This window comes from Callorhinus ursinus, unplaced genomic scaffold (genome assembly GCF_003265705.2).
Source record: "Callorhinus ursinus isolate GAN/ISIS: 27379988/994484 unplaced genomic scaffold, GSC_fseal_2.0 scaffold5, whole genome shotgun sequence".
NCBI classification, from domain to species: domain Eukaryota; kingdom Metazoa; phylum Chordata; class Mammalia; order Carnivora; family Otariidae; genus Callorhinus; species Callorhinus ursinus.
This window is the reverse complement of record NW_027397067.1, coordinates 38,338,397-38,359,910: the sequence shown is the minus strand read 5'-3', so window position 1 is coordinate 38,359,910 and position 21,514 is coordinate 38,338,397. Positions and strand designations below refer to the sequence as shown.

Here is a 21,514-nt window from a genome sequence, read left to right as displayed (position 1 = left end):
TGGGCTGGTGATGCTTGATTAAGTAAGTAGATCACATCAAAGGACGGCCTTGTGATCAAGATGCAGGAAATACAAAACCACAGACCTCTGGGGGGGTACTCTGAAAGTTTCCCTGTCTTCAGGGAAAATACTCCCACTTACCGAACCTGTGTTTCACCCCTCTACCTGAGGTCATATTTGTATATGTTAATTGAATAAACCAAACCTTGGGCAACCACATTGAAAGGCTCTTACCAATTCTCACTTAACCTATTAACATAGGTGATCCAATGATCCAATGAAGTCTTCAAAATATACCCAAACACAAATTCAACATCAATTGTTCTTATATTAGTGTTTTTACTTTTATTTTATTTTTTAAAGATTTTATTTATTTGAGAGAGAGAAAGACAGAGTTGGGGGAGAGGCAGAGGGAGAGGAGAGAGAATCCCAAGCAGATTCTGTGCTGAGTGCGGAGCCCCAAGCAGAGCTCAATCTCATGACCCCTGAGATCATGACCTGAGCCCAAATCAAGAGTCAGATGCTTAACCAGCTGAGCTACCCAGGCGCCCCTATATTAGTGTTTTTAATGCCAGATGTAGTTCTGTTCCGATTTTAAGATTGTTTTTTCTATTTCTGAAAAATTCCACCAAAATTCTGAAAGGAAATACATTGAATCTGTAGATTGCTTTGGGTAATATCAACATTTTATCAGTATTGTCTTCTAATCCACTAGCACAGAATATCTTTCCAAATATTTTTGTCCTTTTCAATTTCTCTCATTAATGTCTTTTATTAATGTCTGTACAAGTCTTTCACCACATTGGTTAAATTTATATCTAGTATTTCATTCTTTTTGATGCAACTGTAAATGGGACTGTTTTCCTAGTTTCTTTTCCTGATAGTTCATTGTCAGTATATAAAAATGCAACAGATTTTTGTATATTGCTTTCGTACACTGCAACTTTACTGAATTCATTCATTAGTTCTAACACTGTTTTTGGTGGAAACTTTAGGGTTTTAGCTAATATTATTAATTAATAAACAACAGATAAATAACAACGCTTAGTTTAACTGGCGTATAAGATTGTGTTTCTTCAGTTTTCAGTATCAGACTGTTGGTTATATACCTCTTACAAATAGATTTGCAAGTATTTATTGAGCACGGATGTTGTGACAGGAATTTTTTTTAAATTCAGTTAGCCAACTTATAGTACATCATTAGTTTCAGATGTAGCACTTAATAATTTATCAGTTTTGCTTAACACCTACTGGTCATCCCATCACGTGCCCTCCTTAATACCCATCACCCAGTTACCCCATCCCCTCCCCCACCTCCCCTCCAGCAACCCTCAGTTTGTTTCCTAGAGTTAAGAGTCTCTCATGGTTCTGCGTGGAGCACTGGGTGTTATGCACAAACAATGAATCATAAAACACTACATCAAGAACTAATGATTAATGTACAGTGATTAACATAACAATAAAAATTTTTTAAAAAAAGAGTCTCTCATGGTTTTTCTCCCTCTCTGATGACTTCCCATTCAGTTTTCCCTCCCTTCCCCTACGGTCCTCTGCCCTTTTTCTTATGTTCCACATATGAGTGAAACCATATGATAATTGTCTTTCTCTGACAGGCATTTTGATCACCACTGTGGGCCTGATGCTATGTGAAATAGGCACATTCTCTGTCCTCACAGATTTATAATGTACAGGCTGCTGGAATAGATTAACATCCACTGAGGAGAACTATGTCAATTTCTTACAGAGATCAGTCATTCATTGGGATTAAAAGAGCCACCCTTACAGCCTACCTATTTGCTGGGTCAAGAATGGCAGCAGATCTTAGCAAGTACACATCAGCAAAAGCAATCCATGGTGTTCTTAATTACTATGAGCCTTTCATTTTGCCTTTTTCTAAGGTTAAAATTTTTTTTTTTGCAAATTTTACAAATACCCATGTATCATTTCCATTTTCATTCAACCTGCATATAAGTAAGCTTTCTCGGGAGTTTTGCATTTTTAGGTTTAATTCTGGGCTCTTTAGATCAAAGCACTCACATCTCTTCTAATCTTTCCTATTTTGAGGTCTGTCTTTATGTCTAGGATCCTAGCCTATGATTTTAGAACAGCAACCAAAACCAAATGAATCTCTCTAAGACACCATTATTATAGCTAATTGCTATCATGTATTTTTCCCCACCCATTTCTCCAGCAGCTTCTCTCATGTCAGATAGATCCCAGAAGCTAAATCTGTACTCTGGTAAGCTAAGTATCATACTGCTTATTACCTCTTATTCCTGTTCTTACTCCATCACCGATTATGCAGTCCATGAGGGATTCTGTCATATGAGGGTCTGTTACCCAGAGATCACGTACATGCAGCAGCTCTTTATTTACAAATACAGAATGGAATGAACACATGGTTCAGAAAGATGGTTTTTTTTTTTTAAATGCTGGTATCTTCTCCTTTACTTTAGATTATCCACTATACTTTTTCCCTTTCTCAATTCTGCACGTATGGTAAATAGGCTTTTCCCCCCTAAACTCCACTGAAATAGAAATGACTGGAATGTCACCAAGTGTCTCCACTAGCCAAGGCATCACAACTCCAAAACAAGCAGGTGTAAGTTGTTACTATGTACCATGCACTTCCCTGGGGATTTTACATCTGTATGTCATTGATTACTCATAATAACCCCATGACACACATAGATGCTATTATCTCTATTCTGTAGATGAGAGAGCTGAGGGTGAAGAGTTTGTTACTCACCCAAAGCCACAGAGCTACTAGGTGCAGAGCTGTGATTTAAACCCAGACCTGCCTCTCTCTTCCTTCCTCTCACTTTACACTGAGAATGAGGGAGAAGAGTAAAGCAGGATGGAAGGCAGGGGAAAGAGTAGATAGACAGAAGGGAGATGGGTAATGGAGGAAAATGTCATTAATCATTGTTAATTCATTAAGTGAACATCCGTTGAGTACCCAGTACTGGCTGAGCATAGGATCCATTCATAAGACAAGTTCCTCGCCCTAGAGAGGCAAGTTTGGCTTAAGGGAGTAGAATCATCAGCAAACAACGGCAGTCCCCGCAAAAGGGAATAACCAATACAAGCCACAGTGCGGAGAGCCCAGATAGAGGGTGGGGCCCTGCAAGGGGAAGCTGAGGAAGGCGTTTCGACAAGGTGCCTTCCGAGCAAGATGCAAGCAATACATGCGAGTTCTCAAGCTGGCTAAGAGTGGAAAGGGTAGAGCATGTGGAAGTCAAAGCAAGGACACCACAGAGATGTGACAGACGGAGTGATGCTCAGAGAATCCCTGGTGCTTCAGAGAGCTGCAGAAGAGGATGCATGGCGAAGACTGTGAGAATAAGAGCAGAGAGGCAGATAGCCTTGACAGCACATTAGGATCAGGCATTAGGGCAGGGAGCGAGGAGACAAGAGGTATCATATATGGGAAGGAGGCAGGTAAAAAAACTGGGGACCGAAGAGGCCCACACAGGGCTCCCAGTCCAAGGGACCAGTCTTCATAGCATAACATATGAGGTTATCATAAACTCCAGTAAATCATGAATTTGGTTTTTCAAGTACTTTTTATTATGACTATGGATTATGACAGCAGGCCACCAAAAGATGCAAGTTTTGATGGAGAGAAGAGTGATATATACAAAGGTAATGATGACCTTCAATCAGACCTTGGGGTCCAAGAAAAGGAAGGTGTAGCCTGAGAAAACTAGGAGCTTGGGGAGAGAGAGAGAAAAGGCATCTCTGAACTACAAATGGCTGCTGAAATCGCAGGCAGACAGCACGGAGCCATATGGACTATTCAGCTGTACTTCGGGCATCACTGGGTTTGGATGTCAGGCACGAGGCCAACAAGCAGGATCACAGCATCAGTACATCTGCCTTAAAAATTAATCAAGGGATTCTGGTGAAAAAAGAAAAAACCCTTTGAACTGATAATATATTAACCCCTTTAACATAGTTTGAGAAGACATTCTGATGGACAGGCACAGTTAAATATTATCAGGGTTTGGGACAGTATTTTATTGCTCCTTGGAGTAATCTATTTTCTGTTGTGTGAAAAGCTATAGAGTGCCAATCAAGATTTTCTTGATCTGGCTGCTTAAGGGCTCCCTAGACCACAGCAAATGTTTTTAGAAGTGTCAGATCTGGACTCTGCCTGTAAGCCTTCCCCATAGATAAGAAATCCGATTTCAAGAAAAGGAAAGGACTCTGTCTCTTAAATTTGTTGAGAAAGTCTTGTCAAGAATATAGCTCTATTATGTACTTGTACTATAGCAGCAAAATAAACTTGATAAGCTCTGATTCGGTGCTCTATGGAACACAATTTGTAGTGGGATAAGAGTCAAAAGATATTGCTTATGACAGCTTATAGTTGGACTTTGTGCAGGCTTCATTTAAATTGTAGTTCCTCTGACAGAACAATTTTTTTCTTCTAGTTTCTCTTACTTCTCTGTCTCTGTAGATTATCAGTCCCAGGGTATACACTTCCCATGCGAGAGGGATGGCCAAGAGTTATGGAGCGAAGGTAAGGTTGGCAAAGTAGGCTTCTAGTTAGCCACCTTCAAGTGCAACAACAGCCCCCAAGGTCACCCTGAAGTTCAGTGTGGACAGCCTAGACTCCTGTGCCACACAGACCCGGGGTTCAAGTCTCAGATCTATATCTTATTAACTCTAAGAAATAACTCAAAGCACTTGACCCAATGCCTGGCACACAGTAGACACTCAATGAATAGAAGCTGTTATTACTTTAAAATTAAAGCATAAAAGGGAAAAGCTGGAGCTATGACAGCTGCTCACTTCAAAGGCATAAATTCCATCTTCCTGTCAAATGTAAGTACCTCTTTCAACTTCTCATGCATATCTGGAGCCATAAACTTGCCTAAAACTCTTATGAGTACCAGAGGCTGACATTTTATGTATCAGTTTCTTGGGTTCTCCTCTCTCTTTCTTATTATTCTTTAGAAGGTGATCTAAAAGGTAAGAGATCAATAAATAGAAACTACAGATTTTTGGTCTTACCATTTTTATCTGCTCTCCTCAGTATCTGAAAGAGAAAAAAGAAAAATTTTATTACCATTTTTTTGCAATTGCAGTGAACATTATACTCACACATATTTTGCCCATTAGTAAATAAAAGAAATTCCAATTTTATTTATTTATATTTTTTAAGATTTTATTTATTTATTTGTCAGAGAGATACCGGAGAGCGAGAGACAGAGAGAGAGAGCGAGCGAGTGAGAGCACACAGGCAGGGGGAGCGGCAGGCAGAGGGAGAAGCAGGCTCCTCACTGAGCAGGGAGCCCGCTACAGGACTCAATCCCAAGACCCTGAGATCATGACCTCAGCGGAAGGCAGACACTTAACCGACTGAGCCACCCAGGCGTCTCGTGGAAATTCCAATTTTAAATAAAGATTTCCCAATTGAGATGTTTCCTTAGAATAGTCAGAAACTGAAAATGACCCAAATGTCTTTGAACAAGTGAATGGATAAAAAACCTGTGACACATCCATACAGTGAATACTATTGAGCAATAAAGAGGAATGAGCTCTTGATACACACAATAAATTAGATGGATCGCTAAATAATGATGTTGAGTAAAAACCTAGGCACAAAAATTACCTGCTATATGATTCCATTTATATAACATTCTAGAAAATGCAAACTAATCCATAGTGACAGAAATAAGATTAAGGGTTGCATACATATGAGCAGGGAGGGCATTATAAAAGGACACGAGAAAACTTTTTGGAGTGGTAGATACATTTATTATCTCGATTATGGTAATAGTTTCATAGGCATATATATATGTAAAAACTCATCAACTTTTCACTTTAAATATGTGCAATTTAATGTAAGTCAATCATAGCTCAATAAACTGGGAATAGAAAAAAAATAAGAAATTATGAATAAATAGAGCTCATGTGTCTACATTAAATCTTACTTTATTTCTATGCATTAATTGTATTATCTCTGGTGGATAAGAACTGCTTGGCCATCAGGTATCTTTGGTAATGAGTTCAAAATTTTCTTCCGGGCAACAAGTCTTTTCTCCACTGTGGCCCATGAGCTTGAGGATTGGGCAGAGCACTTGGGCCTGGCAAACAGGGTGTCACATCACTCTGGCCACAGTGATTACTCAGGCAGGAGCACAGTAAGGCCATGGTTTTGCTTGAATTGTCAAGAGAGACACACTTTCTTCTGCTGACTTTGAACCTGGGAAGATACAGGTAAGAAGCTGCCCTCCCCACTTCTGTTATTATATCCATCATGGGTTGAACTGTGTTGCCTCAAAACAAAAGTGGAAGTCCTAACCCCCAGTAACTGTGAAGGTGACCTTGTTGGAAAATAGTCTTTGCTGATGTAATCGTATTAAGATAAGCTCTTACCGGATTGGGGTGGGCCCTACATCCAAAGACTGGTGACTTTGTAAGGAAAGCGAGATTCAGAGAAGCTTAGACAGAGGAGACCATATGATAATGGAGGCAGATACTGGTGTGATGCTGCTGCAAGCCAAAGACTGTAAAGGACTGGCCACAGTGAGAAGCTAGCGGACAGGCACCGAGCGGATTCTCCCCTGCAGACTTCAGAGGGAGCAACGTCCTACCTACACCTTGATGGCAACCATCTAGCCTCCAGAACTGACAGGATACATTTGGTTGTTTAAGGCACTCTGTGTGCAGAACACTGTTACAGCAGCCTTAGGAAATTGATACAACATAAAACCTGGATGTAACCAGCCCTCAAGAAAGCAGTGCCCATCCAGAGACTGAAAGTGGATCCTGGTGACACTCTCTGAGCTTCTGATCAAGCCATCCTGACAAGATGATCTCCACTTTTCATTACAGGAGCCTTTAAATTACTGTTTTAAATCTTAAGATAGTTTGGGTTATTTTTTTTTTTCTGTTAGCAACAATCTAATTAGCCCTTGCTGATACTGTAGACTGACAGAAAAAAAATCTGCATAATATAACACATAGCTATGTTATATATAGTACCAAAGAAAATGTCCCTTTATAATATTGCAAAGATAACCTTGAATCACATGCAAGGGGGACTTGAGGATCATTTTTCTGAGCAATACAGAGTTATGTTAAGTAACCAGAGCTACTCTTAAATTTAGGTCATCACTTCTTGGTGGGCAGCTTGAAACATGAGCAATAGTTTTTACTACCAAAGTTTTACTGCTTTCTACTAAATAGACATTATCCTCTCTCCTTCTCTTGACCTTATGAAGTATGGTTAAATCTAATCATTATTATAATGTGTTTATTATAAGATACTAATATTATTAATAAACATCTCACCTTTGAAAAATTTCCAACATGTATCATCCTGACTTGTGTGCATAAGCTGGTCCCCCTTTATAAACTAAATTTATTATTGTAAGAAAACTGCTTTCAGTCCTAAGAGCTTCTGTGCTTAGAACAGAATGAGACACAAATCCTTTTTACTCCACAGAGGTAATTTCTAATGGGGGTTTTGGGAATCCATCTCTCCATCATACCCAGCTTCCTCCTCTCCTCTGAAACTATGAAGCTCCCACTGAGAGTCAGGGAGACATGAAACACAGCCTAATTCTTACCTTTAATATACCCTAAGATTCTATTTCAAGCTCTCTTGTGTCCTTATGAGTAACTAGAATAGGAATAACTGCACACCAGAGACTCGGACCCCTGACTTCTATCATTTCATTTCATAAAGAACTGTCTTAAATAGCATTCAGCCTCTTAGCAATGAAATTAAGACAGTAGCTTTCTTTATTAAGACAGTTCTTTGTAATTAAATATGAACAGAACTGTCTCTGCTGCGAATTTTGCCTCTGAGCCCACAGCCTAATAAGAAATGTACTGCAAATGAAAACTAAGTTCATTACATTATGCTTCCATAGTCATCTGGATTGGCTAATCTTACCAGTTAAATACCACAGGATAGATAATAGATATATTATGGTCAGAATTAAAACTCAAATGCAGAGGTTACACTGTGTTTTTGCAACAATTTAAGAATTCTCGGATAACATCCTTTACCCCAAAGCTCTTCTTTGAAGGCCTTCATTGAAATTCCTCATTTCTCACCTGAAGTTATTGAGAGCAGGTGTTAAAATGCAAATGTTATCTCTGAGGCCTAAAAAACTAACAGTCACTATTTACTGAACTAATATTTGATAAGTGCCTCCTACTCTGTACCAGGTTAAAATTAAGTAATGAGATGAGCCAGTCAGACTCCTGAGAAATGGGGATAGAGGACAGGGAAGTTGGCACTCCTCCAGAACACAGAGTAGCATCCAGAAGGGAAGACCTGCTAGGCAAACACTAGTGTGCAGACCTTGACCTCCGGGAGGAAGTTTTGCTACCACTCTGCTAGTTGCCATTGAGCTAGGATGCAGGGGAGTGGGCACTGATGAGAAATGGAGAAAAAGTAATCGGCACATACATTTTTATCTTCTCAGTCTTGCCTAAAATAGGCCTTGTGTGAGCAAAGAGTTTTAAATGTATAACATTAAAACTAAGTTTCCCTTATTTCTGCAGGTTCTTAAAATTAGGAGAGTGCTATTTGCCTGGCCAATTAGGGTAGACAATGAGGGGATTAACTGCCATGCTCCCAACGGAACAATTTCCCTCAAATTATCTAGTGCGCACTAGGCAGGATAGGAGATATACAGCTCTAACCGAGTTTGGTCACAGAACTGTTATACCTGGAAAACGGTTTCTTTTTTTTTTTTTTTTAAGATTTTATTTATTTATCTGAGAGAAAGAGCACAAGATGGGGGAGGGTCAGAGGGAGAAGCAGGCTCCCCACTGAGCAGGGAGTCCGATGACGCGGGGCTGATCCCAGGACCCCAGGATCATGACCTGAGCCAAAGGGAGGCGCTTAACTGACTGAGCCACCCAGGCGTCCCTGGAAAACGGTTTCTGCTCTGACGGTCCCCTGTCCATCTCACCTCTTGTACAGATGAGTATACGTGCATATGTCCAGGGCTTCAGAACTCAGTATTTTTACCAAGCAAAGCTGTTGCTTGTTTTCACCAAGTCTCTGACCATCCAGGCACTGTGCATTTTGTTCAGGGTTCATGGGCGTGCATGTTTGGTTGGGGGAAGGAAGGGAAGACAGAGAGTAAAATCCTCTCTCTCCTTCAGAACCTCCCAGGCCCCACTTCTGCCTCTAGTCAAATGAGGAAGGGCCACTTTCTTTCCAGCTAAAAATCAAAACTGTTTGGGAAAAGACAGTGGCAGCAAGTGGTGAAGTTGTAACTAACTTCACATTTACCATGCTTCGGGGGATGATCTGAAGGTGTTCTCCCTTTGCACAGTAGTGGAGTTGATTAATGTAAAGATTCAAAAGAGGGACCACATGCTATACAGACTAGTATTGTAGAGTTTATCCTGTTATCTGGAATGAAAGAACCTGGGAAAGGAGAGTGTAGAGGTGTTAAGAAGGAAAAGAACCACCAATGTCCTGGTCCTTCCACATTGCTGCACACGACACCCAGTGCCGTCCGTCTCCTGCGTGCCCCGTGGGCCGGGGTGCGTGAGCATGCCTTGCTACCAGCCCTGGGTTTCTAAGCCCCCCAGGAGGCATTCAAGAGTACTGATGATGAACTGAGATGTCATTCTGTCATTTTTAGATAGAAAATAATATACATCAGATTCATAATGGATCAGTGTCTGTATTAATTTGTGGATTGGCTGTTACTTAGGCATTCAATAGGGAACACTGATGTAGCAAGAATAGTTCAAATTTATATAGCTCATTTCCTTTTTCTTCTCAGTTTTCTTATCCTGTGAACTCTCACGTAATACAACCTCTTGAGTTAAGTACCGTAGTCATCACTGTTGCTGATTTGGAAAGGAAATGAAGGAAAAGCCAATAGTTATGGTAAATTCCTCTCTGATTTTCTGATCTATGGCTAGTTTCTTACCCGCTGGACATGCCTAGTCATGCATCAACGGTATCCTCAAAAGGAGTTCAAATCATTTCTCAGAGAACTGATTATTACAGTGGCATTGGAATACAAACACTGGAAATCAAAGTTTTCCTCAAATTTGGAAATCAGTCTGTGTGATGCAGAAGGCTCTAATGGGTTTCATTCCTGTTCCTCTTTGGAACAGGGGATACCTATTATCTACTTACTATAATCTGACTAGAATTCAAAAAGCAATCTTTTTTAGCAGTACTACTAGAATATATTAAAACAAATCAAATAAATTATGTATTTATATTTCACATTTTATTTTTGCTAAAAACAATATGATCCAGAAATGAGTAATTCAAAAATCCCTAAGTATATAATCCTTTTTCATGTCACATATTTCATCAGAGTGCTAGATTTTTCACAAAATATCTCAAAGAAAAGTGTAAACAAAATCTTTTCTATTTGAGATAAAATCCAGTGGCAGGTTTGTTTTGTTCTTTTATAGACACTAGCATTTTACTGGCAAACAAGCATGTCAACACCTCTCATGTGAAATCAGTTTTATATGTTTTATTTTTAAATTCTAGAAATAGAAGGCGGCGAGGGTATCCTATTCATAGAGTACATGTTCCTTCAGGACCAGGGACCTGATGCTGTTTATTTACAGAGCTTGAGAACAATCGTGTAGATACAATAATAAATACGATTTTAATTTCCTCTTTTCTTTTTTCTTCTTTTTTTCTTTTTTAGTAGCAGTTTGAACGGTTGGGTCAAGATTAGTGTGTGTGCCGAGGAGGATGACCTTCATTTATACAGCTCAATCCATTCATCTTTACAGTATCATAAGGATTTGTTCACTGCTTTAAGAAAGTCACAGAGAAGCACCTGATATCCTTGGGGGACAGAGTGAAGATCAGGCCAGAATGAATGGAAGGCTCTCTTGCCCTCTTTGAATCAACTTCACGGCAGCTTAGCCATTGACCTCATAATAGACATGAGTTTCTGGGACTCTGATGCTATCCCTGAACATTCCTTTCTCAGGGGTGCTCTGTGCCCCCTTCTCCCAGCTCGGTTTACGCAAGGGCTTTTTGGCCCTGAATGGCAGGAGTGAAAAGGAAGAATATCAGCCATTAGCATCCAAACGTCACCTGATTGACCAGAACAGGAAGAATAAGGTACTTAATCCTTCTGAGAGAAGGAATGGGAATCAGATTGTTTTGATGGGGAAGATGGCCGGCCAAGAAAGCCTGGATCCCCAACTGGAACTGCATAGTAATGAGGGGAGGAACCTGCCAGGAGACACAGCTGAGCCTTACCTACAACATTTGCCTTAGGCCAGATTTAATTATTCATATGGTTTTCTCTCCCAATTAAAAAATCCCAGCTAATCCATTCAAAATAAACTTGGGAGAGCTCCTCACCCCATCCCCCTTATCTTCATGACATCTGCTTCACCATTATGATGCTACTAAGTTGATTTCCTCACATTTTCATCTCTCCACAAATAAATGTATTTCAGTTTTATATACAGTTGGATTTTAATAAGAAATGATCTCAGGGAAGGGTAGAGGAACGAGCACACAGCACTCCTCAAAGCCTTTTGCCAATTTTCTCTCATGCCTAAATGAGAAGGGGCCAGCATTGTCCCCACTAAGCCAGCAACTACCTCCAGCGGACAGCATCAATGCGACAACGGAGGGGCTAAGGGAGCAGGAGCTGAGGGATAGGAAAACCACGAATCCTAACAGCAGAGAAAAGAGCTGGGCAACAGGGTGAAAAAAATAAAGAACAGAAACAACAGAAAGGGACAGTAAAGCAAAATTGAGAAATAAATAAGAAACACAACTGCTGTAAAGGTTAAAAACTCCAGCGTGAGGACAGGAAGTGAAAAAAGAAAACCAAGAATGAGAAAGAACGATCACCATCTCAGAAAAGAAGGGAATCAATCCCAAAAGGGTGGGGGTGGGGGAGAGGCCCAAAGGAAGAAGAGGCAAACGGTAGCATTTGATGAATAGTAATTAAAACTTGGAAAGGTATAGGGAAGGAGAAGAGCAGGAGAGAAAAACGGAAAAATAGGAGGTGGCAGTAAAAAAAGTATCATCATGAAAGAGATCTTGGCCACCGCTGTAAAACAGAAAAACAAGTATGCTTTCAAAGTAATTGTTCTCCGTGGGGGTTGGGGAAGGAGGCATCGCAATCTCTACTGCTTCCCCCGTCGCCTTAGAGCTTCAGGGAGATAGGGGGCTGCAAAACAGGGCACACCAGAAAGGAGTTGAGTTAATGTTACCTCCCTCCATTAGTCCCCTTTAAAATGCTCTCTTCACCTGAATGGAGACTGTTGTATTTACAAATCGAGTCCCCAACGAAACTCACCCGTTGGAAAATTTAACTTCCGCCGTTCGTTCAGGGTGTTAAGCCCCGAGCTGCAGGTGCAGGGCAACCCTTTCTACAAGTTGAGTGGCAGTCATTTCTCCCGCATTTGCTCGGTGCATTTCCAGGGGGACAGGGGAGCGAGGTAGGAGGTGGTTCTGTTGGTGTTCTGGGGGCAAACAGCTGATCGGCGGCTGATCTACGCCTGGACCCACCGCCCTCCTCGGGGGGAAGAGGAAAGATGCAGGGGGGGACCACCGACCCAACTCCTGCGCGCTGTACTTACGTCGAGGAAGATCGACATGCCCTTGGACAGCTGCAGGGCAGAGCTGAGCTCTTCCGAGGAGTTGTTGGAGGACGGCGACGTCTCCCGGGAGTCCTCCATCCTCCGGAGCTGTGGCTGCGGCGGGCGGAGCGGGACTGGGCGGCCGCAAGGGCTCCGGCAAGGGCGCGGCCGCAGTGCCGCGGGGCTCCGGCTCCCGAGCGGGCGTTCGCTCCCGCGCGCCTCCCCGGCGTCTCTCTCGGCTCGCTCCCAATCCCGGCTCGGGCCTCCGCGCTCCCACGCGCTCTCGCTCGCGCCTCCCCCTTCCCTGGGCTGCTGGCGCGGGATCCGTCTCCTCCCTGCACTTAGCAACCGCTGCGCCCCTCGCTGGGAGCAGAGTCTGACCCTCGCACTGCCATTGGCCGCCGCCCGAGACGACCGGGAGCCCCCGCCCCACCCTCGCGCCGCCAGCGGGGAGGTAGCGGACCCACACGGGTACTGATGCGAGGGCCTGTGTCCCGAGAGCCAAAGCGCGAAGTCAAGGCGCCCCCGAGTTTACCCCGCGGTGGAAACCATACGACTTAAGAGAGATTCGAATTGATTTTGCCAACTTTGCTTTTCGTCCAAGCGGACGTTTCTGCCCCACCCTCCACAAAGGTGGGTGGGTTTAATAGCCACCACAATTAGTGAGGGTCTGGATTGGCATAGGGGTTACATCATTAAGTTTTGGAATCTTGGAGGCCTGGGTTTCAAACCCGCCTCAGTTTCTCTGTTATCTTGTGATCCAGAAAGTTGTTAAATCTTTAAGCCCCAGTTTTCTTCATCAGTAAAATGGTCACAAAGGTGGTGCTTACCTAAATAAAAGGCTTCTGAGGCTTAAATGTGGGTTTGCCATCGACAAAGGTAGTACTATGGACTCTGCATAGAGTGGGGAGGGGGGAACCCTTTGCTATGTGGAAAGGATTGTCAGGTAAAGTTCAAGCAAGAAAATTTCCAAAATAGAAGTCACAACAAAGAATGCAATCCCTTCTGAAGGGGTACGTGCACCCCGATGTTTATAGCAGCAATGTCCACAATAGCCAAACTATGGAAAGAGCCAAGATGTCCATCGACAGATGAATGGACAAAGAAGATGTGGTGTATATATACAATGGAATATTATGCAGTCACCAAAAAATGAAATCTTGCCATTTGCAATGACATGGATGGAACTGGAGGGTATTATGCTGAGCGAAATAAGTCAATCAGAGAAAGACATGTATCATATGACCTCACTGATATGAGGAATTCTTAATCTCAGGAAACAAATTGAGGGTTGCTGGAGTGGTGGGGGGGTGGGAGGGACTGGGGTGGCTGGGTGATGGACATTGGGGAGGGTATGTGCTATGGTGAGCGCTGTGAATTGTGCAAGACTGTTGAATCACAGACCCGTACCTCTGAAACAAATAATACGTTCTATGTTAAAAAAAAAAAAAAAGAAAGAAAGAAAGAAAAGAAGAAGATAGTAAGAAGGGAAAAATGAAGGGGTGGGAATTCGGAGGGGGAGACAAACCATGAGAGACTATGGACTCTGAGAAGCAAACTGAGGTTCTAGAGGGGAGGGGGGTGGAGGAGTGGGTTAGCCTGGTGATGGGTATTAAAGAGGGCACATTCTGCGTGGAGCACTGGGTGTTATATGCAAACAGTGAATCATGGAACACTACATCAAAAACTAATGTAATGTATGGTGATTAACATAATAAAATTAAAAAAAAGAATGAAAACCCTATCTATGCTAAGCATTTAAACTAGGGTAATTATTCAATATTTGGGGGCTTCTATGAAGGCTGCAAAAATGGGAATATCACCTTTCATCAGAAGAGGATAATATCCACTGTTTATTGGGCACCTAAAATGGACAAGGCGCATGCCGGCTGCTGTGTGGGTTACAAAGCTGAACAATCTGGGAGCAAGATGAGTCAAAGAGAATCACACCTTCTCTTAACAGAACGCTACCTATGAGAATTGATGGGGTGGATCCAGATCTCCATTTTTTGGCCTCCTAAAAAAAGAAGTATGTTCTTTCTAGAAGATATGTCCACAAAAAATATGGGACAAAATGTGTCTTAAGGTATATAAAAAGTGCTATGGGTTTCTTAGAAGGTACAGTTTTATACTCTGTTGGTACCTTTGCTTGATAAAAGGGGTAGTATTTGAAATGGATCTTAAACATTGGTAGATATTCCATAGGTGATAGAAATAGAAGGAAAAGACGTTCAAGGTAGAGGGAACAGCCTGAGCAAAGGCATGGTACCAGGAAAGCACATGGAATCTGTAATCAGTCCACTGAAATTCTTTGAAAATATACAGAATCCCAGTCCCTACTCCAGGCTCATTGAATCAGAATATCAAAGTATGAGACTCAGGAATCTAAATCCTGCTCCCACTCGTGACTCATATACAGGTGCTCTGTAGCAGGGCCAGCACCAGGACAAGGCCAGGAAAGCACCTGGGGTACAAAATGTAAGGAGATGCTCCCTTGCACTTGCACAATCCTGAGAGTGACTACCTTCTTCAATTTTGCACCCTAGCTGCCTCATTCACCTCACGCAAGTCCCAGCCCTGCTCCGCAGGTCAGTGTTTGTAAGACATGGATCCAGTTGTTCTCAACTCTGGCTCTAAATGGACTTACCAAGGATGTGTGGCAACTTTTAAAACGTGGCCACAAATTCACTGACATGCTTCCTTCCTATAGAGAAGTGGGCCCCCTCCCCTGAAGGATGCTGACTGCTTTGATGAATAAAATGCAGAAGTGACGCTATGTGCCTCCTGAGGCAAGTATGTAAAAGGCCCCACAATTCCACCTTTTTCAGGGGAATATTTGCTCCTGGGCTATCTGGGGCAATTTGACTACTTGAGCTACCATGCTTTGAGGAGGCTATATGGGGAAGCATATGTAGACCTGCTGGGTAACAATACCAGCTGAGCCTAGTCTTTGAGGAGTCCCAGGCTAAGCCTTAAAAAAGTGAATAAGCAAGCCTCTAGATGATTCCAGCACCTAACTATTTGAGACACGCCTAGCCATTTGTGTTTTTTGAGCCAAGACCCCAACATCGTAGAGCAGAGACACACCATCAGTGCTGTGATCCTTCCGAATTCTTGACCCACAGAATTTGGGAGCATACTGAAATGGCCTCTGTTTTATACAAATAGGTCTTGAGTAGTTTGTTTTGCAACAATAGATGACCAGAATAAGGAGCTTTTAAAAACTCCAAAACACCCAGAAAAAACAAATTGATGCCTTATGCTTCACCCCCAGATTCATATTCAGTTAGCATGCAGTGGGCCCTGGGCATCAGCATTTTTTAAAAAGCTCCCCGTGTAATTTTGATGTGCAGCCTGGATTGAAAACCACTGAGCTGGTCTATACTGTTCAAATAGGGAAATAGTAGAATGAAACATTAGAAGATAGGCAGAGACCATAAAGTGAAGACTCTTGAAGTCCAGGGGTAGAACTCTGGATTCAATTAGGGTGGAAGTTAGAGACATTACATTCATTAGGGCAGATGTTAATTGGAACAGTGCTTGAGAAATATTAATCTGGCATCATTGTGTGTTTTACCTTATTAACCGTAAATCTTATCTGCACTGCTGAAATAGCGCCTTCCCTTGGCCAAGGGCTCACCAAAGGAAAAAAAATAAAATCATTAAAAACAGACTGTCCAACTCAACAACTGGGTACTGCTCTTCAAATTACTGAAAAAGAAAAGCTAGAAAGAGAAGGAGAAGGGGTGCTGTTCACGAACATCAAGCTACCAAGTTTAGGAAAATATATTATTTTTTCCTGCCATGCACGGAGCAATGAACAGATATTTCTGCATCAAGTGCAGTTTAAGTCTGGCCACTCTAACCCAAGCTGTGGGTCCCTCAGCCCTCAGATTCAGCCCTGCAAGTGGTAATGTTGTGGTGCAAGTCCCACAGTAACAAGAGCAGGTGACAAAGAAGATCTTCTCCGGTTATAAATGAAAAACAGGAGAATAATCAGTAGCCATCGTTCAAAACCAGGGAGCTATTTGTAACACTTCAGTAAGAATGTTCCTTTTACCTTCGCCAACACAAATGATATTTTCTATACCTGTGGCTTTCCTTATTTCCTCTAATGGGCTGTAAAGAAGAAATATAAATTATTAAACAACCAACTAGTCCTTAATTTTTTTTTTACGATTTCAGCATACACACCATAATGCTATAGCTGACTTCTCTTTTTAAATGGAAATGTCATGTTCATAGAAGGCTCCAATAGAAACGGATGGCAATTAGATTCCCATTCACAGCCAAATTCAATAGGCTCTACAAAGTGGTAACCAAACATATTTTTAGTTTTTTTTTTAATGTAGAAAGCGTGCATTTTTGAAAACTGTTTTCACACATCATTTTTCTGAAACACAGATGCTTCCCTGCTGTATGTAGTATCAGTTACAAATGGAGACAGCCGACTTGGGGGAGGACATGCATCTCCTTACCAAATTCTTTGTAGCAAGATCCTAGGGGGAAAAAAAAGAATTGTAATTCTAGATTCCAGCTCTCAGGCTTCTTAGGATAAGACATTGACATGAAGGTATTTCTAGCATTTCAGGAGATGATAGCTGTGCAAGAACATATTATATTTTAATCCATCTCTGCTTCATGGAGGAGCTGTTATCTAAACCATTTCAGACAGCCAGGAATCGATCTTATTTGTATTTTAAAAATTCTAAGGAAGGCTATTCTCTGGAGCAATGATTCAGAACACTTTCAGTCAGTTTAGTGGGCATTTCCATTGCTTTGGCAGCCTAAGGTCCAAACCTTCTTTATTTAGGGACATGTCCCCACAGCGAGAACCCTGATTAGGGGCAGGATGCATCTTTTCAGAGAAGGGAAGATGGTCCCAGGGGACAGGGACAGATCACAGATTGTCAGAGAGCAGAGACAGATCTAGGTTCAGTTGACAGGATGTTCTGCTTGGGACTTTAAGTCTGGATCAAGGGACATGAAGGGAACTTTATTAATGGCGGTGGGCAAAAACAGCATACTGTTGAGGGGCCGCAATGTCAGCAGAGCCCCTGAAGACAACTTTACCACATGATAAGGGAACTCCGGCTGTGGTTTTGGCAGCCTTGTCCTCTAAGCCTGATCTCTAGCTTTCCTATCCACTTCCTGATTGACCAGGCATCCTTCAAAGTTGTTGTTTTTTTTTCCTTTTTTACATTGGTCAGTTAGTGTGTATATGTGAGCATTTAAGTTCTAGTCTCTTAGAAAATTTCAATTATATAATACAGTGTTATCAACTGTAGTCACTTTGTTTTACATTCGATCTTCACTTTATTCATCTCGTACACCAACATCTCCCTTGACCCCACTCTCGTGCAGCCTGTGGTGCCCACTCTTCCACTGTCTGTTTTTGTGAGTTCAACACTTTTCTTTTTAAGACTCCAGTATAAGTGATATCATGCAGGATTATCTATCTCTGTTTGGGTTATTTCATTTAGCATAATGCCCTCAAGGCCCAGCCATGTTGTCACAAATGGCAGGATTTCCTTCTTTCTCATGAATCATGTTCTATCACATATATCACATCTTCTTTATTCATTCATCCATCAATGGGCACTTAGGTTGTTTCGACATCTCGGCTCCTGTGAATAATGCTGCAATGAATATAGGAGTGCAGTCTCTTCAAGATCCTATTTTCATTTCCTTTGGATATATACCCAGAAGTAGGATGACTGGATTTTTGGTAGTTCTATTTTTAATTTTTTGAGCAAGCTCCATACCATTTTCCATAGTGGTTGCACTATGGAAAAGTTTATTAGAGAACTCTGAAAAGCTAGTAAGAGTTTTTGATGCTTGAACTATGATAAATTCAATCTAAATTTCTTCTGTTAAAGAGAGCCATTTGTTAAGTCATTGGGGAAAGATGGTTAGAAAAAAATATTTCTATTCAGACATTTGTTTAGTGTCTGCTTCATGCTAAGCAACTGACAGGCACAGCTGGGGAAATGCTGAGAAAGACTGGCCCTTGCCCTTGCAAAATATATGCAACTTAAAGAGACACTATTTTAATAGATAATTTTAATGCAGTGAGACAAGAGTTAACACCAGAGGTTTGCAGTGAGCGCAGAGAGAGGACAGCAGAGGGCACAGCTCCCCATTAGTATCTATTCTGCATGACCGTTTCTGTAACTGTAGATGGTCAAATTAGGACTCAGAAATAGTAAGGGCCATGGGCCAAAATGATTAACAAATAATGGCTATTTTCCTATGAGCTATTTTAACTGGGGATAACTTTTTTCTCTTATACCACGTGTGAGTAAAATAAAGTTGCTGTCCAGTGTTTCATTGACACACAGCTCTAGTATCTTGTAGTATCGAACAGACCTCAGATACCCAGTATCCTCCACCGACCCTATGCAGTGTGCCCTGTCTTCATCCTTTTCACAGGCAAGCTTTCTTGTCTGTAAAAACAAGGTTGAGGTATTGTGTGCAAAGGGCTTAGCAAACACGAGGCGCAGAGAAAGTGTTCAACAAAGATAATCATTGTTATCCCCACCAGCACCATTACTTTGCAAACATGTTGGAAGGACAAGAGAGACGTCACATAAAATGCATGGTAGGGTGTCTGGCACATAAGGGTGTTTAAAAACAAATGCAGCTGAATAAATTTGAAGATCTGATTAGCTTTATTGAACAACTCATGAATTGGGCAGTATCCCGTCTAACAAGTAGAGGGGAGCTCCACCCAGCTAAACAAAAAGAAAGGGTTTTAAAGGCAGAGAGAGGGCATTGAAAAAAGAAGAAGAAAGAAATTTGTCAGCAAAGAATGCATTGTTTAGGCAAGTTTGCTCTCCTAAGGGGAATTGCAGGTATTTACCAGAAATTTCCTACTATGGACCAGGAAATTCCATGTTGCCTGTTAAAGGTCACATTCCTTGGGGGATTCCTTGCAGTTAGGTCACGTACTCAGTCTTGCTTTACTGACACCATTTGGGACCTGAGGTTTTCTTTTTAACAGGGTTCTGGTAAGCAGTAGTGGTCACTGTTATTATGAGATTGTTATCTATAGCCTTGGACACCACTGATTGCCCCCTCCTTGAAACTCATCCTGGCTTTCTGGTCTTGCTCTTCCCCTGTTTAGTCTTCTTCATGGATCTTCTAATTTTTCCAAATGTTAATGTTTTCTAAACAGTGTCCCTGATTCACCTTTCTCTTGCTTGCTTGCTCCCCTCCTCACTCCCTTTCTCTACTCACTGACATTATCCAATCCCATTGTTTTCACCGGTCTTTAGGCTGATGACTTTGTAACCAGCAGACCTCTCCCCTCCTGTGGATTCTTATTTCAGTCTGCCTGGTGCACCTCTCCCTTATGAATGTTTCTTAGCCATTTTGAATTGAACATGTCTAAAAATGAATTCATCATTTTCTCATAATTATCCTATCTTCCATATCCTGTTGAAGAATGTCATCCTTCATCCATTCATCCAAAGGAGTCTGGGAACAACTTCAGACTCCTTCCAACCCTGCCTCTCACCCAGCCTCCATCTCATCCTTACCCCTATCCAATCAGTTGCAAAGGTTATCTTGCAATCCATCCTGTCCTCCAACCTCACCGCTATCACACGAGATGAGGTGACTGGTATCTCCCACCTGGAGCAGTGCCCCAGCCATCAGGTTTCCCTGCCTCCAACCTGTCGCCCATGCTTTCCATCTTCTACAGAGCCAGCCATCTAAAACTCACGTCTCAGAATAGCATACCCCTGCTTAAAGTCCTTCAGAGGCTCGCTGGAGCCTTCAAGATAAAATCACCTTTGCCTCAGTCATCTCTTGCCATTCTCCCTCTGCCTCCTCCCCAGCTCCAACATTCTAAGCACGCAGATTTACTGGAGTGGAATGGGGTGGTTAAGCCAAATTCTTATCTAAAAGACCTGGGCTCAAAACCCAGCCTACCTTTTTATTACCATTGAATAATACTAAGGCACTTGACTGAGCCCCTCTTTTTCTGAATTCATAAATAGAAATAAGAATGCTACCTACTGAGCACGGTTTAGATGAAAATTCAGTTAAATAAAGCATGCAAAACACTTAGCATGGTAACTTGCACAAAAATAATGGCACTAATATGTGGCTATTTATCATTACTTGCAGATCCTTGGATATGCATTGCTCTCCCATGCTCCTGGGCTGTTGCCCTTGGCATTCTCTGCCTAGAATAAACATCTTCCTTAATTGGCCTGCCCTTCATTCAGTCAGGTTTTAAGAATCAGCTCAGGCATCTTTTCCTCTCTCACCACCGCCCCCCACCCCACCCCGACCAATCCCCATAGCACTTCTTGTTCCCATAGCACTCTCTGCATGCCTGTGTCATGTCCCTTATCACATTTTTTAAAAAAGTAATTCTTTAGTATCCTCTTTGCTTGCCTCCCTGCCTAAACTCTGAGATGCTAGAAAGTAGGAACTGCATTTTTCATCTGTATCTTGTGTCTGGTAAATTGCTAGACACATGGCGGACACTCAATAAATGTGGAATGAATGAATAAAAGAAAGAAAGATTCAATAAATCGTACCCTCAACATAGGAATTAGAGTAAGAGAATGAAGGATGTTACCTGCTTCCTTGTCATAATATCCAATTACATGAACTGATGCTAAAAAGATACAGAGACAAAGCAGAGGGACTACAAGACCTGGAGGAGGAGCTGTAAGCATCAACTGCTAAGCTGGCTGAAGCTGTGCTGGGTCATTAAGTGACAGAAGAAGGGAAACATAGCAGAGGCTCCCCCACTCCTCAAAATGTTAAATGTCGATGAACTTAGCTACCATTTCACAAATAGGAAATATTGGAAATAGTATTATAGTTTTATTTATTTTTATTTAAATTTTAGTTAGTTAACATACAGTGCAATATTGGTTTCTGGAGTAGAATTCAGTGATTCATCACTTACATACAACACCCAGTG

General features: G+C 41.8%; 1 protein-coding gene across 1 annotated transcript in view; it reads right to left on the bottom strand.

Annotated features, from left to right (window-relative positions):
- NECAB1 (N-terminal EF-hand calcium binding protein 1) overlaps positions 1–12,931 on the bottom strand; it is a 190,620-nt gene extending 177,689 nt beyond the window's left edge. Inside the window, exons 1-2 of the mRNA XM_025871486.2 lie at positions 12,571–12,931; positions 5,020–5,044 (exon numbers count right to left, since the gene is read on the bottom strand). Coding sequence (XP_025727271.1) covers positions 5,020–5,044; positions 12,571–12,669 — 124 coding nt within the window. The 5' untranslated portion in view covers positions 12,670–12,931. The remainder of the gene's footprint in view (positions 1–5,019; positions 5,045–12,570) is intronic.
- Positions 12,932–21,514: the final 8,583 nt, after the last annotated feature.